Raw genomic sequence first — 15,653 nt, forward strand, 5'->3', positions numbered from 1 at the left:
TCTTGCTGTGCCTTGTTTGGTTGGTGTCCCTGAGGGGCCAGTACTTTTCTTGGGGGGCATGGGGAAAGAGGAGAGGTGAGGAGGAACTGGGAGGAGTGGAGGGAGAGAAAGCTCTGGTCAGAATGTATTGTATGAGAGAATAAAAAAAAAATGGAGTACAAGTTTTTGTTTAAAAACAAACCAATTAATTTTTTACGATGACATAAACATGATGTATGGTCATTGCTGAAAGTAGAGAAAAAGGTGCCAGGGAGATGGCTCAACAGGTAACAGAGCCTGATGACTGGAGTTCAATTCCTAGGACCCTGTGGGAAAGAGAATCTCCTTTCAGAAATTGCTCTCTGATTTCCATGTGTCCCTGGAGCATGTGTACACATGCGTACACACATCCCCTCGCCCTTCCCTCACTACAAAACACAAAAGATAAAAAACCAGAAAAGGATAAGGAAGAAGAAAATATCCATCTGTAGGTAAATTTTTTTTTTTTTCTTTTTTTGAGACAGGGTTTCTCTGTAGCTTTGGAGCCTGTCCTGGAGCTCACTCTATAGACCAGGCTGGCCTCCAACTCACAGAGATCCGCCTGCCTCTGCCTCCCGAGTGCTGGGACTAAAGGCGTGAGCCACTGCTGCCCAGGTAAATTATTCTAAGAATTTTGTGTGTGAGTTTTGGTTAGAATTTTTATGTGTTTATATTTTGCCTTTTGCAGCACACATTGTTACATAGCCATGTCTGTGATAACCAGAATTATTTTCTTCCTTTTGACTAATACATCAAGAACATGCCAACATATTTACATTGTTTAGGATTTTACTTGTTTTAAACTTTTATTTTTTTATTGAAAACATAAACTTTATTTTTTAACCAAAAAAATTATAGGACTATTTTTATGTTTATAGGTTTTTATATGTGTGTTTTGTATATATTCCACTGATATTTCAGATTATCTGGGTTTTTTTTGTTTTGTTTTGTTTTGTTTTGTTTTGTTTTTTTGAGACAGGGGTCTCATGTAGTTTAGGTTGGCTTTGAACTCACTATATAGCCAAGAGTGACCTTGAACTTCTGATCTTCTTGCTTCTACCACCCATACGATAGTATTACAGGCATATACCACCACACCCTGTTTATGTGGTGCTGGGAGTTGAAACCAGGGCCTCATGCAGTGAGATTATCTTCTTAAGATAGCATTCTAGAAGTGGAATTTTGAGGTCAGAGCGATTCTTAGGCTTCTCATACACATTGCCTGTTGCTTTCCAGGTACCTATCAGCTGCCTTTTCTAGTAACCTACTTGCCTGTTTTAGGACTGCTGACTGGTGACACAGTACAGCTTGTGAAGTCCCCAGCTCTCATTCCTCTTTCTCCTTCACCCTGAGACCTTGACTGTGGTGCTGGACATTCTGGAAGAAGTCTGCTGGGATCTTCTGATCTTCTTCAGACTGGCTTCCTTGTTTGGCATGAACTTTATTTATCAATCCCTGAGGTATCTTGGTTTCTCCTGGCCCTGTCCTGGTTTTGGAGTGAGTGAGCGCTTTCCTAATTCAGCTTCACACACCTTACCTCCAGTTTTCCAACTGCTCTACACTGACCTCCAGGCCTCCTTCTTAGCAGGTTTTTGGTTTGGTTTGGTTTTGTCTGTTTTTAGGCCCCCCGGAACTCTGGTTAGTGGAAGACCCACCCTCCTTTCAAGCCCTGTTCTTGGGTTGGTGCTTGTTCATTGTCAGTCATGATGAGTTCATGCTCATCTGATTTCTAGGCTGCCTGAGCTCTGTTTCTGTGAAGCTTGCTGTCTTTTATGTTTGGTTTGGAGCCCAAGTCAGGTGTGATCTGAGCTGTGCTTTTGAGGTTCTAGGATTGTCCATCCTGGAGCTTTTGCTTCTGGAATCCCGCTGGGAGCCAGAATCACTTCTCAGGATGGTTTCTTTTCCTGCCTCAGCTCCTGCTTCCTCTGGAGTCACTTTCAAAGTTTCTGTTTTCCCTTGAGGAGTGTCCTAACCTTTTAGGCATTCTGTGGCACCACATGGAGGCTGGTGCTCAGAGTGACTTCTCTGCTCTGTTCACACAGGGCCAAAACTAGAGGAACCACTTGCTTCTCATACAGATTGAAGGAAACATTCAACCCTCAATAATCAAGAGAAAAATATTTATGTGTAGCATTTAAAAAATAAACTATTACACAAAACCATGGTGAACAAAATCTCAGAACTTAATGATAATAACCATCAGTAACAGGTCTGTGCCATCATATTGATGGCCCTGCCAAGCCCCAGGGAAGTGCCCCATTCTCTTCACCCTCACCTACCAGGAGAAACAGCTCATTAGATGTTGCTGATGTGCTCCCAATCATTTCTGGAGGCAACCCTTGAGAGACCTGTAGGCTGGGTTTTTATAACATGATATGAAAGATTCTAACCTGTGCTTTTCTTCTGCCTGGAAGGCTAAATCCTATTTTTTATTAATTCTTTCTGATAACCGAGTTAAACAGCTAAACACTTCTCATAAATGTGTCTAACTAAAACAATAATTGCACACAGGCACACAAGTAGTAAAGGTGCTTGTGACTAAGCCTGACCTTCACCTGAGCTTGATGCCTGGGACCCTTAGGGTAGAAAGAGACTCAAACCACAGGCTGTCTTCCGATCTCCCCACACTTTGTGGCACGTACCATACTAAAGTAGGTAAAACTACACAGACACACACAGACACACACAAAATGTAACAAAAATTTAAAAACTAATTACATGTAGCTATAAGGTGTAATGATGCATTGGTATATATATAGTGTCTGGTGAGCAGATCAGAGTGACTGGTGTATTTATCACCTAAAACAGGAAGCATTGTTTTGTGTTGGAAGCATTATAATCATCTCTCCTGTCATTTTGAACTGAAGGAATGTCTCCTACTTGCGAACCCTGATCTGCATAACAACACAGACCTTTGACAGTTCCTATCACTGCTTCCTTCCCAGGAGATTTGGGCCATTTTTCTTCTTTATGTCTGTATGTTACTGTAAGTTTATTCTATGTGAATCTACTTAAAAATTCTAACTCAAAAAAAAAAAATTCTAATTCATCTAGTGCAGTTTTTAATAAGTCTATTCTAGTACTCTGTTCTTGACTTTTTGTGAAAGGAGTTTGTAGTTGTTAAAATTATTAAAACTGCTATATATTTTGCAAACACTAGTTCAAGGTATCTTAGGGATGCAAGGAACAAACATTTATTTTAAATTAGATTAAGGGAAAAGTAATGTACTGGATAAGTATGGGAGAGCCTTCTAGGACACAATAGCAGGAAGTATAACTAGATTTTTGTGGATTTTGGAAAGTTACTAGGTGGTTCTTCTGTCTGCCTCTGTCCCTTTGAAGCCTCTCTTTCAAGTGTCAACTCCCCCCCCCTTTTCCCCCCAGAAATCTCTTATTTGTAGAATGTGCTTATTTGAGAGCACAGCAATGACTGACTTTAGCCACTAGCCACATCAGTGGGGTTGTACAGTGCCATCTGAATAGAGTTCCAGGATCATTACTTCACATTCTCAAGGGAGAGCATGGACCAGCTTTCCCTTCCTGGCTCAATTAGCAATGCAATGGGGATCACCTGACAAAGTGTATCTGAACATTGCCTCAGCATAGGATAGAGTATGGTAAAGTAGACCAATGTATTTCCTACAGTGGTTAAAATAAAGCATCCTTGCCCTCGAGAGAATCCAGTCCCAGTCTGCAGAGAAGTGGGTCTGACCAGAGGAGAGTCAAGGTGGGTGTGGAGTGGACTATATTCTGTTGGAAGTTCTAGTTTGAGCCACCCTTAGATTTAGAGCTATAATTTTACAAGGTGCAGAGAGGACAGGCTCTCTGACAGAGAGCATATGCAAAAGGATTCTGCCAGATACTCTTGGGCTTAGTGTGAATGTGAATGTCATCTTGCAAATGGTAAAGAGCTAGAGGAGAATTTTAAGTGGAGAAACATTTGTTTTTAATCTATCAAACATTTGTTGGTTATCTTTCATAGGATCCTTCTGGGCCCTAAGGATCCTAAGATAAATAAATTCTTGCCCCTACCCCTTTGAAGGTAGACTCACCATGTAGTCTTGTCTAGCCTGAAACTCACTATGTAAACCAGGTTGGCCTTGAACTCAAGGAGATGTGCCTGCCTATGCCTCCAGAGTGCTGGGATTAATGGCATGCACCGACACCACCCCAGCCTCTTCTTCCCTTTTTATTTCCTTTGGCGGTTTATTTTTCAGATACTTCACTTGGAAGATAGTCTACAGTGCTGCTTTCAAAGTATTCAAGGATCTTAAACCCATGTAAAATACCAAGGACTGTTTTTACAGAATGGTTCCTTCTTTGCCCTGGCTTTAATTTATTCCAGATTATCACAACACATTTTGATTAAAAACAAACAGCAGGATCAGCCAAATGTGGAGTCATAAGAAAACTAGAGTGGCAGGAAAGGTCAGATTTTATAGAAGAGGCGTGAGTTTAAACTTTTACAAAGCAAAAAATTGGATACTGGATATTCCAGCCAGTGGGAATGCTGTGGGTGAACCTACTGGGAGAAAGGCTGAACATGGCTACTGTTCTGAAGGATCAGTGGTGGGGAGGAGAAGGTGAGGGGACTAGAGAGTATTGGGAGACAGGACGACAGAGAAGTACTCAAATGATAAACACTCTTAAGTCAAGTGTGAGACCGCAGGCCTGTAATCCTGGCAGTCCTAATGCTTGGGAAGCTGAGACAGGAAGATTGAGAGTTTGAGATTAGCCAGGGGTACCAAATGATACCCTGCCTCAGAAAAAGTCTATAGCTAAACCACCATGAATGCACCTGATCTTGGAAGCTAAGCAGGGTTGGGCTTGGTTAGTACTTGGATGAGAGACTGCCTGGGAATACCAGGTGTTGTAGGCTTAAAAAACAGAAACAAAAACAAAAAACAAACAAATAGCCTGAGATACAGAATGATAAAATGTCTCAAAAATAAGTAAATAAATATAAGAAAGAAAGAAAGAAGAATCACTGATTCTATTTATGTTTGGTTCTAAAGTAGATAAACCTAGGAACAGATTTAGAAAGTCAGATTAGTGGTTGCTGCTGGGGAGAATGAGTGGTACCATCTGGAGAGAGCCCAAGGACTTTCTGTGTAGTGAGAGGGTCTTATATATTGATGGGGTTTGAGCTGTGTGTATGCATACATTTCTCAAACCTCATTGAATAGTATCCTAAAGATTCACATATTTCACTGCGAATAAACCTTATTTATTTCCTACCCCCAAAAGAACCTTGAACTTATTAATGAGGGGGTGGGCACAGCCAGCACTGCAGTCTTTAGTCCAAAGCTTTCTAGGCAGGCCATTGGTGCAAGTTCAAGTCTAAAGGCTGAGAAACCTGGCATTTGATGTTCAAGGCAGCAACACTAGAGAACATATATATGGGCACAGGAGATTGAAAACCTGAGGAAAAGAGTATTCTCAGTTTATTGGACAGTGCCCTATATTTGGTGTTGACCTTTCCTACCCAGTTCACTGTCCTATACATCACTATTCTTTGTAAACACATACCCAGAAATATACTTGACTAGTTCCATGTTCACCCTGAGTCCAGTCAGGTTGACACCCAAGGGCTGGGGGTGTAGCTCGGTGGCAAAGTATGTTCTTAGTATGCTGGAGGTGCTGGTTCCATTCCCAGCATCAAAAGAGAAAAAACAAAAATGGTTGACACCCCAAATTACATTAAAACATGTATGCTGAAACAGAGTGAAATGCCCGAGGTCTTTACTGACTTGGAAGTTAAAGGTAAGAGGAGTTGATGTTTGCATAGATAGATGGTAGAAGTTAAAGAGTGTAGCAGAATGATAGCTGTGGACCATAAATGGTGAGCATGTGGATGTTTGCAGTGTGAGCTTTGCAACTTTTCTTGACAATTATTAAGATTTTGTTATTTATTTATTGACTTGTTGACTTACTGTGTGTGTGTGTGTGTGTATGTGTGTGTGTTGCACACAGGTGCAGATCCCCAAGGAATTCAGAGGCATTGGATATCCTGCAGATACAGGCAGTTATGAGCTTCTTGATAGGGGTTATGAGAACCAAACTCTGGTCCTCCGCAAGAGCAGTATGCACTCTTAACAGCTGAGTTATTTTTTCCAGCTCTAGGTTTTTTTTTTTTTTGTTGTTGTTGTTGTTTTGTTTTTAATGATAAGAAAAATAGGGCCCATGGTTCAGTGAGTAAAGGCAAAGTCTGATGACTTGAGTTTGAGTCCCAGGACCTACAATGTTGGGGAAAGAATCAACTTACTCAGGTTGTCCTCTGTCCACACAAATGCCATGCACTGGTAAACAAATAAAATGTTTTTTTTTGTTGTTTTATTTTTTTACAATGAGAAAAATATAAAGATTCTACTGTTGCACTAAGGAATTTAGCCTGTTGCTTGGGGCTTCATTAATGCTTTTAAGAGATTACTAGCTAGATATCTTTGAAAAGAAACTGAGGATTCATTTTTTTCTGGAGGAATAGATATGGCAGGAGCTAAGGGAGGAGTAAGGGATGGAGCTGAAGGGATTCTGAAGTTAGGGCATAGGATGGTCAAGACTTAGTGAACCCAGTTGAGTGATGGTATGAGTTGGGTGAGAAGAAGACCTTGAGCTGGCATGCGTACTGGAAGAAGGACTGTGACTTAGAGCTGGAATGAATAGCTAGGAACTAAGAATGCCAGTGCTTTCCAGGAGGACAGCTCATCTCCCGGAACTAGGAGTGCTGGGCAGAGCAGGATGACCTGGAAGAGGAGACCAGTTGTAATAAAACCAAAAGAACTCAAGGGCACTACATCACATACCCTTGATGCCATTACGTGTCCCATCACCTGGCCACTGGACCTAGATCAACACACTAGAAGAAGCTGCTTCCAGATCACCTAGCTGCAGTAAGGAGAATAGAATATGATTCTCCTGCCCATGGGAAGTAGCTGTGGATTTCAGTGAACAGAGAATATGACTCAACCAGTGTCTTCTCACCACTTCTTTTTACATTTTCCAGGTAGCAATTTCATGACAACAGTGCTGGGAAGATGTGGCTAGATTATAGGAGGAAAGCCCCTTGTCCATCATACTTAGCTGCTGGCAAGCCAGGCCAGTGTGCTCTGGTTCCTCACACGGTGCTCTCTTGATTTCTTTAATTCTTCCCCCTTTGTTCCAAACATGCAGGAACCTTTTGTAGAGGTGGTGTTTGGAGGAACATTCTTTCCAGATCACAGAGAGCTCCCTGAGCTAGAGATGCTAGAGAGCTAGAGAGGTTGTTGCCAATGATCCCATGTTTCTCCTGGGCTGTGACATGGTTGGGATTGGTAGACGTTTCTGAACCACTGACAGTATTGCCAATTTCTGGTCCTGTGCCCACAGCCCTGCTGGGGAGAGGGAGTTGACTACCTCAAATATCCCCATCTGGGTGTTCTTTCTGCCTGGGGAAAAGACTGCTTTGATCTGCTCCCCAGAAGGACCTGGCACATGGTGATTTCAGTCTGAGACGAGAGAGACTGCTGCCGTTAGGGAAGTAAGCCCCAAAGCTCCACTGCAGTCAGTTCTGACACAAGCATCATGCCGGCCTTTTTTCCTGGGCAAGCCTTGCTGTGCTCTTGCCATCTGTTCTAGAGATTCAAAAATTGTCACTCCTTCAGAAACTTCTGGCAAAGTTGCCTTCAGTGTGAGTCAAGTGGGGATGGTGTTTGTTAGCATCTCGGTCATCCTTGTGGGGGCGCAGAAACACTGTGGACAGAACATTGAAGTGTGCTTGCCTAAGAGGACTTTGCCGCTATGGGTGGTCAGGTGGATGCTGGGATGCAGTTCCCTTACCTCATATACTCTTAGAAAGATGGATGCAGGGCCATGTATGTAGTGCAGTCCTAATCTGGAGCCTAACTTGATTAGGATTTAGGAGACTTTTTCTCTCTCCTTTAAAATACTGTATCTAAAAGTCAGATATCACCTAAAAATACAGCCTCTTTTGGAAATCAGATGACTTGGTATCCCTTAGTCCTTATGGCTCCATGGCAACCATTTCAAGCTTGAGAAGTGGTTGCCCCAGAAGCAGGCAGTTACTTGCTCTTCTGCCACAGGTCAGGTGACTTCCTCACTCCTCAGGTAACCTACCTGACAGTGAGTGTGTCATCTGGCAAGACCTAGGATCTCTGTGGCCCCATTAGATATCGAGGCTTGTGCCTTGATTTTGGGAAGGTACTACAGATTTATACCTTCATGATGAATGATGTCTCCTGTAGGCTCAAAAGGGCTTCAGGGCAGCAGAATAAGGAGAGAACTGTATTTGTCATTGCCTTCTGAGTGTGCTTGGTGCCCTGTTCTTCCATGTCTCAGACACTGCAAGGGAGATCTTAGCTGCCCTCCACAGGTAAAGGATGGTCTCGAGGAGATAAGAAGTACCGGAGCCAGTGTGTGAACCTAATCTGTTAGATCTGAGGAGTGCCTCATGGTTACAGAGTGAGGTGAGTGGAATGGCTTAGCTTCCTCCCCAGAACCCACCTAGATACAGTAAGACCCCTGGAAGGCAAGGGAAGAAGGACAAGGTGCAGGAGTTTCAGGAGAGGTCCTTTGTCCTAGTAAAATAATTTCACATGGGGCTGTGGAATATTGAGGGACTAATTTCCCTCCTCCTCCTTGTAAAACTTATTTGTCGTGCCCCCCCTCCCCCGCTTGCCTAGCTAGCATCTTTTCTAGAACTTGTAAAGAGGGAAAGGTTGAGCTGCTTTGCTTGAAGCTGAAAAGGAGGCTGTGTGCAAAGCCCAACCCTTCAAGTCAGATTTCCCCCACTCTGTACACTGTAGAACCATCTATATTTGAGGGGTTGGAGAAACTCAGCATAAAACCTGTGAACTTGGTTTTCATGTCTGCAGATGAGGAAGTGGAGGCCAGAGAAACAGTCACGGGCTCAGGCTACCTTTTCATAAGCCCTTTTTTGAGGCAGTTCCACCCCAGCTAGCTTTTCTGTCTGACCCATTCAAGGACTTCTGTTTCATATTTATTTTCTCTTCTTTGGGTAAATCAAGCTGCATTCCACCAAGCAGACTCACCAAGTCTGCTGTTATTTTAAAGGAAGGCATCTTTGCAGGGAGAGCAAAGGGCACAGAATGGGCCTGGATGAGTCATTTCTTTCTCACTAGAATTCCTGTTCCTGTGACTTCAGTCTTCCTGATCTCAGACAGGTAGATGCCATTCCCAAAGCTGTAGATAGGACTTAGGTTGGGGAGTGAGGTTTCCCTTTACCTGCAGGCTGGCGCCAGATCCTAGATTTTTAGTGCCTAGAATTTTGGCCCAATTAAAAATAACAGAAAAACCTTTTTGGCAGTGACTCTAAGAGCCCTGTTTGAAAATCAGGACGGACTGCTTCTAGCTTCCTGGTCTCATCCTTCTCATGTCTGCCCAGTTGCACCCATAGAGCCTCAGATAACCAGCATGGAGGCTTTGTTCTTTGTCTGCTTACCTAACCTGTTCAGTGCTCACTTTTCCTTCCCAAGTGGAAGTCACTGATGCCCTGCCTCCTGCAGAGGGATACCCCAGCCTGCTGCCCTCCTGTATGATTCAGTGTTTGAGGAGGCAGTAGAGGTCCTGCTTGCCTCTTCTGCAGTACCATTTATGGATGCTGAATATCATGATGAGGTCCCAGGGAGGTTTCATTTTTATCTTTGAGAAGTTTCTGTTGGAGATTGTGATCTTCTGTTGATATGAGGACTGAGAGATTTTGCTCAAAGATTATATAACTTCCCAGTCAAGTAGAGGCTGTAATGCATGCCCTGTGCACTTCACCAACCTTACAAAGGTGGAAGTGGGGCTGTCAGTTCTGTCAAGGCTTATATCAGAGTGATACCTATATTTCAAGTTCTCATTACCAGCAGAGAATTGACACTTCTGACATCTTTCCATATTTGAGAAGTAGAGGTCCTAGTTAATATCATTAATTTTTTTGATTAATGCTGATTAATCCTTGATTCTATGCTGATTAAAGCCTTGTTCAGGAAAGCGTTGGGAAAGCAGCTCATCCTAGGACTTTCAGTGATGCAGGATACATTAGGACATGCAAATTAAAATCATAGTCAGATGAGGACACATGAAAATGAATGGCTGCAGTGAGAAGACCTGTAACCATATGTTGGTAAGGACATGGAATTAGAACTTCCATATGGCTAGTAGTCACTGCGAGGGACCATTAGGGCAGTTAAGCTTGTCATGTGACCCAGAAATTCTGCCTTTGTCCATGAAAAAGGCCTTTCTTCTGTGCAGATGTTTATTTGTAATAGCCAAAAGCTAGAGACATTACATGTCATTCCATGGTGAGTAGATGAACTCTGGGCACCCATAGGGTGGAATGGTTGAAAAACAAGCACCAAACTGGTAGCTGTAACAATGCAAGTGAATCTAGAAATACACTGTGTGGGAGAAGTCAGATAAAAGAGTCGCTACTGTGAGAGTCTGTTTAGGCCAAGCAAAACTACTGTACAGAGATAGAAATAGAGCTCCAGGTGCAGGGTGTGAGGTAGAAGAGCAAAGTGCAGTCTGCAGTGATGGAGCCACTGTTGTTATGGTTCTAGGGGTGCAGTAAGTGAGTTTATGTATTGTATGTAAAGTTGGTTTAAGAAGAAAACTGCAGAAAGGGGAAGGGTCTTGTGGAATTCCTTGCTAATATTCTCTGTGTTCTTGAATAAGGAACTTAATCATTCTTCATCTATTCCATGTAGAGCAAATAGCCACATGCAAATGTTGAGTCGTGGGGGGGGGGGCGTTATCCATGAACTCTTCTTTTGGCAAGAACATGTTAACCAATGTGTGCTCATATTTTAGAGTTTACTTGCATGTGTTTTTGGAGGACTATTTACTGTGTTACTTCCTATCTCTGCACACCAGTAAGATGAAGGCTTTAGAGCAGGGTAAAGGAGAGGACTCGAAGCTCAGAGTCTCTAAAGTGTTTAGTTTCCATAGTGTTGGGTTGCTCAGCATTAATATAAAATGTGATTTATTGCTTGTGCCTAAATCTAGTGTTTTCAAATAAATTTTGGGTTTCCATTATAGTTTTTCCCCTGCTTCACACTTACCATTCATTCAGTCATTTATTTGGGTGGGTTGGGGGCATGGGAGGCCAGAGGACAACTTGTAGGAATCAGTTTTCTCCTTCCTCTTTGTAGGTGACAAGGGTTGAACTCATTTGGTTGGCTTGGCTACAGGCACCTTTACCAGCTGAGCCTTCTCTCTGGCCCTTTATCTTACCTTTAGAAATTAACATTGCTGATTGGAACCAGGGATAAAGCTCTTGCTGTATAAACACGAGGATCTGAGTTAAATTCCCAGCTCCCACATACAAATCTGGGCATGGTAGGGTGTGCTTGTAATCCCAGCACCAGGGAAGCAAACATTGAAGATTTCTGAAGCACCATGGCCAGACTTAGCCTATTGGCAACCTGCAGACCAGTGAGAGACCCTGTCTCCTAAAACAATGTAGGATTGGCTTTGGGTTTTCACACACATATGCATACACACATGCACACACATTCACCTCCATAAACACACACACACACACACACACACACACACACACACACACACACACATACACACACAGTGGATATTGCTGATAGAACCAATTCCGTATTCCTGCATGATAACAGCTATGTGCATGTGTGTGATAGCTGTGCCTTCATAGCCATTTGTACTCTGCTTTCCATAGTCTCTGCACACTTTTTTTGCCTTTTCTATTCTCCGTTGTAATAATTGAGAGAAACTAATTCATTATTGAATTCTCACTATGTGTTAAGCCTTGTTCTAAGGTGTGATGATCCAGGGGCATCAACCACTCAGATGCAGTACTAATTCACAGGGAATTGCAAGTAGTAATTTCTGTTTCCATCAGAAATTAAAAACCAAAGCTGGGTATGATATTTCACATATGTAATCCCCGAACGCAGAAGGCAGAAGCAGGATTACTATGAGTTTGAAGCCTACCTTGGCTACAGAGTGAGTTCTAGGTCAGCCTAGCCTAGAGTGAATAGCCTGCCTCAACAAAACAACAACAAAATAAAGACAAGAAAGGTACAATATTGAGAGGTATGAAGAAGGATGTGTTGTCTGAATGAGTCATAGCGGAACTCATTCTTCTGTACAATTAATATACCTTATTAACAAACAAGCTAGAAAGACCAGAGTTTTAGGGAAAACAGAAGAACGTATGCTTCTTTTTATAAATTAAAAAAAAATCCCCGCCTTCTTAAGAGGCTAAGTGTAGCTGTATGAAAATTACCCTGCCTTCCTCAACTGCTTTACCTCAGAGATGGAGCCCCTGTCCCTTTGTGAAGTATAAATGCCAATAAGCTGATAGCAGCACAGGCCACGTGGATTTCCTTACTTCTGTCTAGAGACTGGGACTTGGCATCAGATCCATGTGGCAAATGGGCTGTGCTGGAGCAGTGCTGTCAGCCCTTCTCCTTCTTTGCCTATAGAGACGTGAGGGCAGTGGGCCTGTGCTAGAGAAGAAGCCAAGGTGCTCCTGCTCCCCTCTTCCTCTTACCTAATAGTTTACATCTCCATTTGGTCCAGTGAACATTGGTCATAGCTGACATCTTTAGGATGACAAATCTTACATGGTTTCAATTTTGATCTCGTGGTTAAAGCCTTCCCACTCACAGATGGGCCTTTTATGGTCATAGATGCTGAGTAGTGTGGTTCTGACTATGTTGACTGTAGTTGCTTTGCTTTCAGCTTCATCATAATTGTGGGTCTGGCAAATTGGAACTCGCTTGCCATGTAGTCTTCAGCCCTGGCTGGAGAGGTCATCTTTCTGCACCACCACTCCCATCTGGTGGCTGCTATCTCGAATTGCAGCAGCATGGCATGCTTAAAAAGAAGTAGCTGGTCCTTCAGTGATGCTAGGTAGCACACATTAAAATGCCTTTAAAATATGCCATATGTAAATTTTGGGGAAGGGTAACATTCATCAACTCTTCAGGCAAGAAAGGCAAGAACAGTTTATGAGCTAATGTGTATATTTACAAGTAATTTTTTTTCTTTTTAAACTTTGTGGATCCAGAGCTATCATTTCTGGTCTTTGGCTGTTAGTGAAATGAAGGGTTACTTATTTCCAGTGAAAGAAATACTCATTTGCTCTTTTAATTCAGCTGATATATTAAGAGGTATTGTATGTTTTTTGTGAAGTGGAAGGAACCAGTTTTGGGACAGTCTGGAAGTTGACACCACTCCAGATTTTGCCCACAGCTGGCTGTAAGACTCCTAAAGCCTCTCTTAGTTTCTTTACTCATAAAACAGATTTCTTGGAACTTAATGCTTTTTATGGTGATACTGTGCCCAGGCTATAGCCAAATGAAATTATGAAATATTCAAAATTCTAGTAAAGTAAATATCTTCTTGGTCTATATATAAAACAATCATGAATATAAATGGAGGGTTTGAAATTTGCAACTATTTTGTCCAATTCTAATAAAGTGCAAGATACATCATGGTTTCAATAATTTTTCAGGTGGAGGGAGAAAAGTTAAATGGTGCTAGTATATATATGTACTACTAGATAAGATCCGATACATATTTCTTGCATTTAATTTTTGTTGCATCTCTTAAAAATTATATATCCTAAAATATTTGCCTTGGAATTTAGGAATTGTAGGTTGGGTATGATGGTACACATTTAATGATCCTGGTATTTACCAGGAAAGAAACAGGAGAGTCAGTTCAAGGCCAGCCAAGGCCACCTGAGACCCTGTTTCAGAAAACCAAAGTAATTTAGGAAGAAATGGCGATGGAGAGGAAGAAAGAGGATACTTACATTTTTGATGCTGGGTGTTCTTTTTTAAAAAGTAAGTACTCAGTCATGTGTGGTGGTGCATGCCTTTAATCCTAGCAACTTGGTAAGCAGAAGCAAGTGTATCTCTGTGAGTTTGAGGCTAGTCTGGTCTATAAATCAAGTTCCAGGACAGCCAGGACTACACAGAGAAACCTTGTCTTGAAAAACAAACAGACAAAAAGTAAGTACTAAAGAAAAATCTACAATTTAAAATTGATAATGAAATAGTTTAATGTATTGCAAGAAAATAAAAACCATGTTTTGGATAAGAATAACATAGTGGTTGGTATTGTAGATTCCATGGGAAGTTTCAATGTTTATCTAATATTGAAGAATGTAGTCACAGTCAATAGAGAGACCTACAATCTCTGATAAATCATGATCACATGTAGGTGATTTTGTGAAAATAAGGAACAATAAGGCTTTAGTGGTTGCAGAGAGTAGATTCCTACACAGGTTAGCTTGAATAGTTACTATAAAGCTAGTAAGTGCTAAGAACATCAGCAGACAAGCACTCAAGTGTCACTGAGCCTCAGGGGAGTTAAAACGGTACCAGTGAATCAATCCTGAGTCCTGATTCTCAGAGGCCTAAGATCTCTCTATTGGCTGCTTTTTGGTTTAGTTTCTATCAACTTTACAAATGGCTGCTAGCTCGGTACTGTATTACAACCTCAACTCAACTTCTCATACTGATCACTTCCTCTGTGTTCACTTCTATCCAATATGTGCCAACTCTTTGCAAAGAATAGCTTAGCTTAGTGGTGTTTTTGCTACACAGGATTGATGAGCTAAGCAATAAAGACATACAAGGCAAGTGGTTGGGCTTTGTGTTCTATGGAAATGCTGTTTCTTCCAAGACTTTGACCTGGGATTGCTTTGCCACTCTTTCTATCCGACCCTCAAGGCAGGCAGTGCTTTGGGAGTTAGGTGGGAGTTAGGAGTTCTAAGATTATGTGGTACTTGAAAAATGAACTAATTTAGCATATTTGAGAATACCAGTTAAAATTACCTAAATGTCTGTTAATGAATTGTGAGCTGTGTGCTAAAGGAAAGTAGAGTGTTGATCAGTGAGTGAGTCCTGATGTCCCTCTATAGAGCAGCTCACTCACACTGGGTCTTCTATCTCAACAGCACATGTAATGACAGGTTCAAGAGTGTGCAGGGTCTCCTATCAACATTTGAACCGGAGGTGGAGTGAGGAGGGAAGAAGGAAGGAAAAGGAGATTCCTGAAGTACAGTGACAACTATTTATGTTAACAAGCACTAAAAGCACTAAATTTTCTAGCCTCTCTGATAAGAAAGGGCTTAATTTAAAAAAAAGTCTAGTAATGTCTTTGGAAGATAGTTGCTGTTTGTCCTTGATTCTGGGTTAGATGTGCAGGACTTGTCTGACTCTGGCTGTAAGTTCCACTCTGCTTTGAAGACTGGCTGATAGTTGTACCAGTGCCATGTGAGGTAACAGCAGCAGCCTGAGTGCCTGACTGACTTTGTAAATTACTCAAAAGAGTTTCTTGGTGTGTTCTTCTCACAGGTGGATTTGCTCTTGTCTTTCTGGTGAGAACAAGCAATGGGGTGAAATGTGCCTTGAAACGTATGTTTGTCAACAATGAGCATGACCTCCAGGTGTGCAAGAGGGAAATTCAGATCATGGTAAGATTTTGTGAATTATGACTGCTTCTTCTCTTTTATTTAAACAACGTGTGTGTGTGTGTGTGTGTGTGTGTGTGTGTGTGTGTGTGTGTGTGTTTCTTGTTGTGTTTTGGTTTTTTTTGAGACAGGATTTCTCTGTGTAGTCTTGGACATCCTGGATCTCACTCTG

At 42.0% G+C, this 15,653-nt stretch overlaps 1 protein-coding gene and 1 pseudogene across 6 annotated transcripts in view; both read left to right on the plus strand.

The window, feature by feature from the left end:
* Aak1 (AP2 associated kinase 1) overlaps positions 1-15,653 on the plus strand; it is a 154,164-nt gene that overhangs the window by 66,092 nt on the left and 72,419 nt on the right. For all 6 annotated transcript variants that reach the window (XM_036180952.1, XM_036180953.1, XM_036180951.1 and 3 more), the window contains exon 3: positions 15,366-15,484. In XM_036180952.1, coding sequence (XP_036036845.1) covers positions 15,366-15,484 — 119 coding nt within the window. The remainder of the gene's footprint in view (positions 1-15,365; positions 15,485-15,653) is intronic.
* Positions 4,789-4,897, plus strand: LOC118580987 (annotated as a pseudogene).

Source organism: Onychomys torridus, chromosome 3 (assembly GCF_903995425.1).
Source record: "Onychomys torridus chromosome 3, mOncTor1.1, whole genome shotgun sequence".
NCBI lineage: Eukaryota > Metazoa > Chordata > Mammalia > Rodentia > Cricetidae > Onychomys > Onychomys torridus.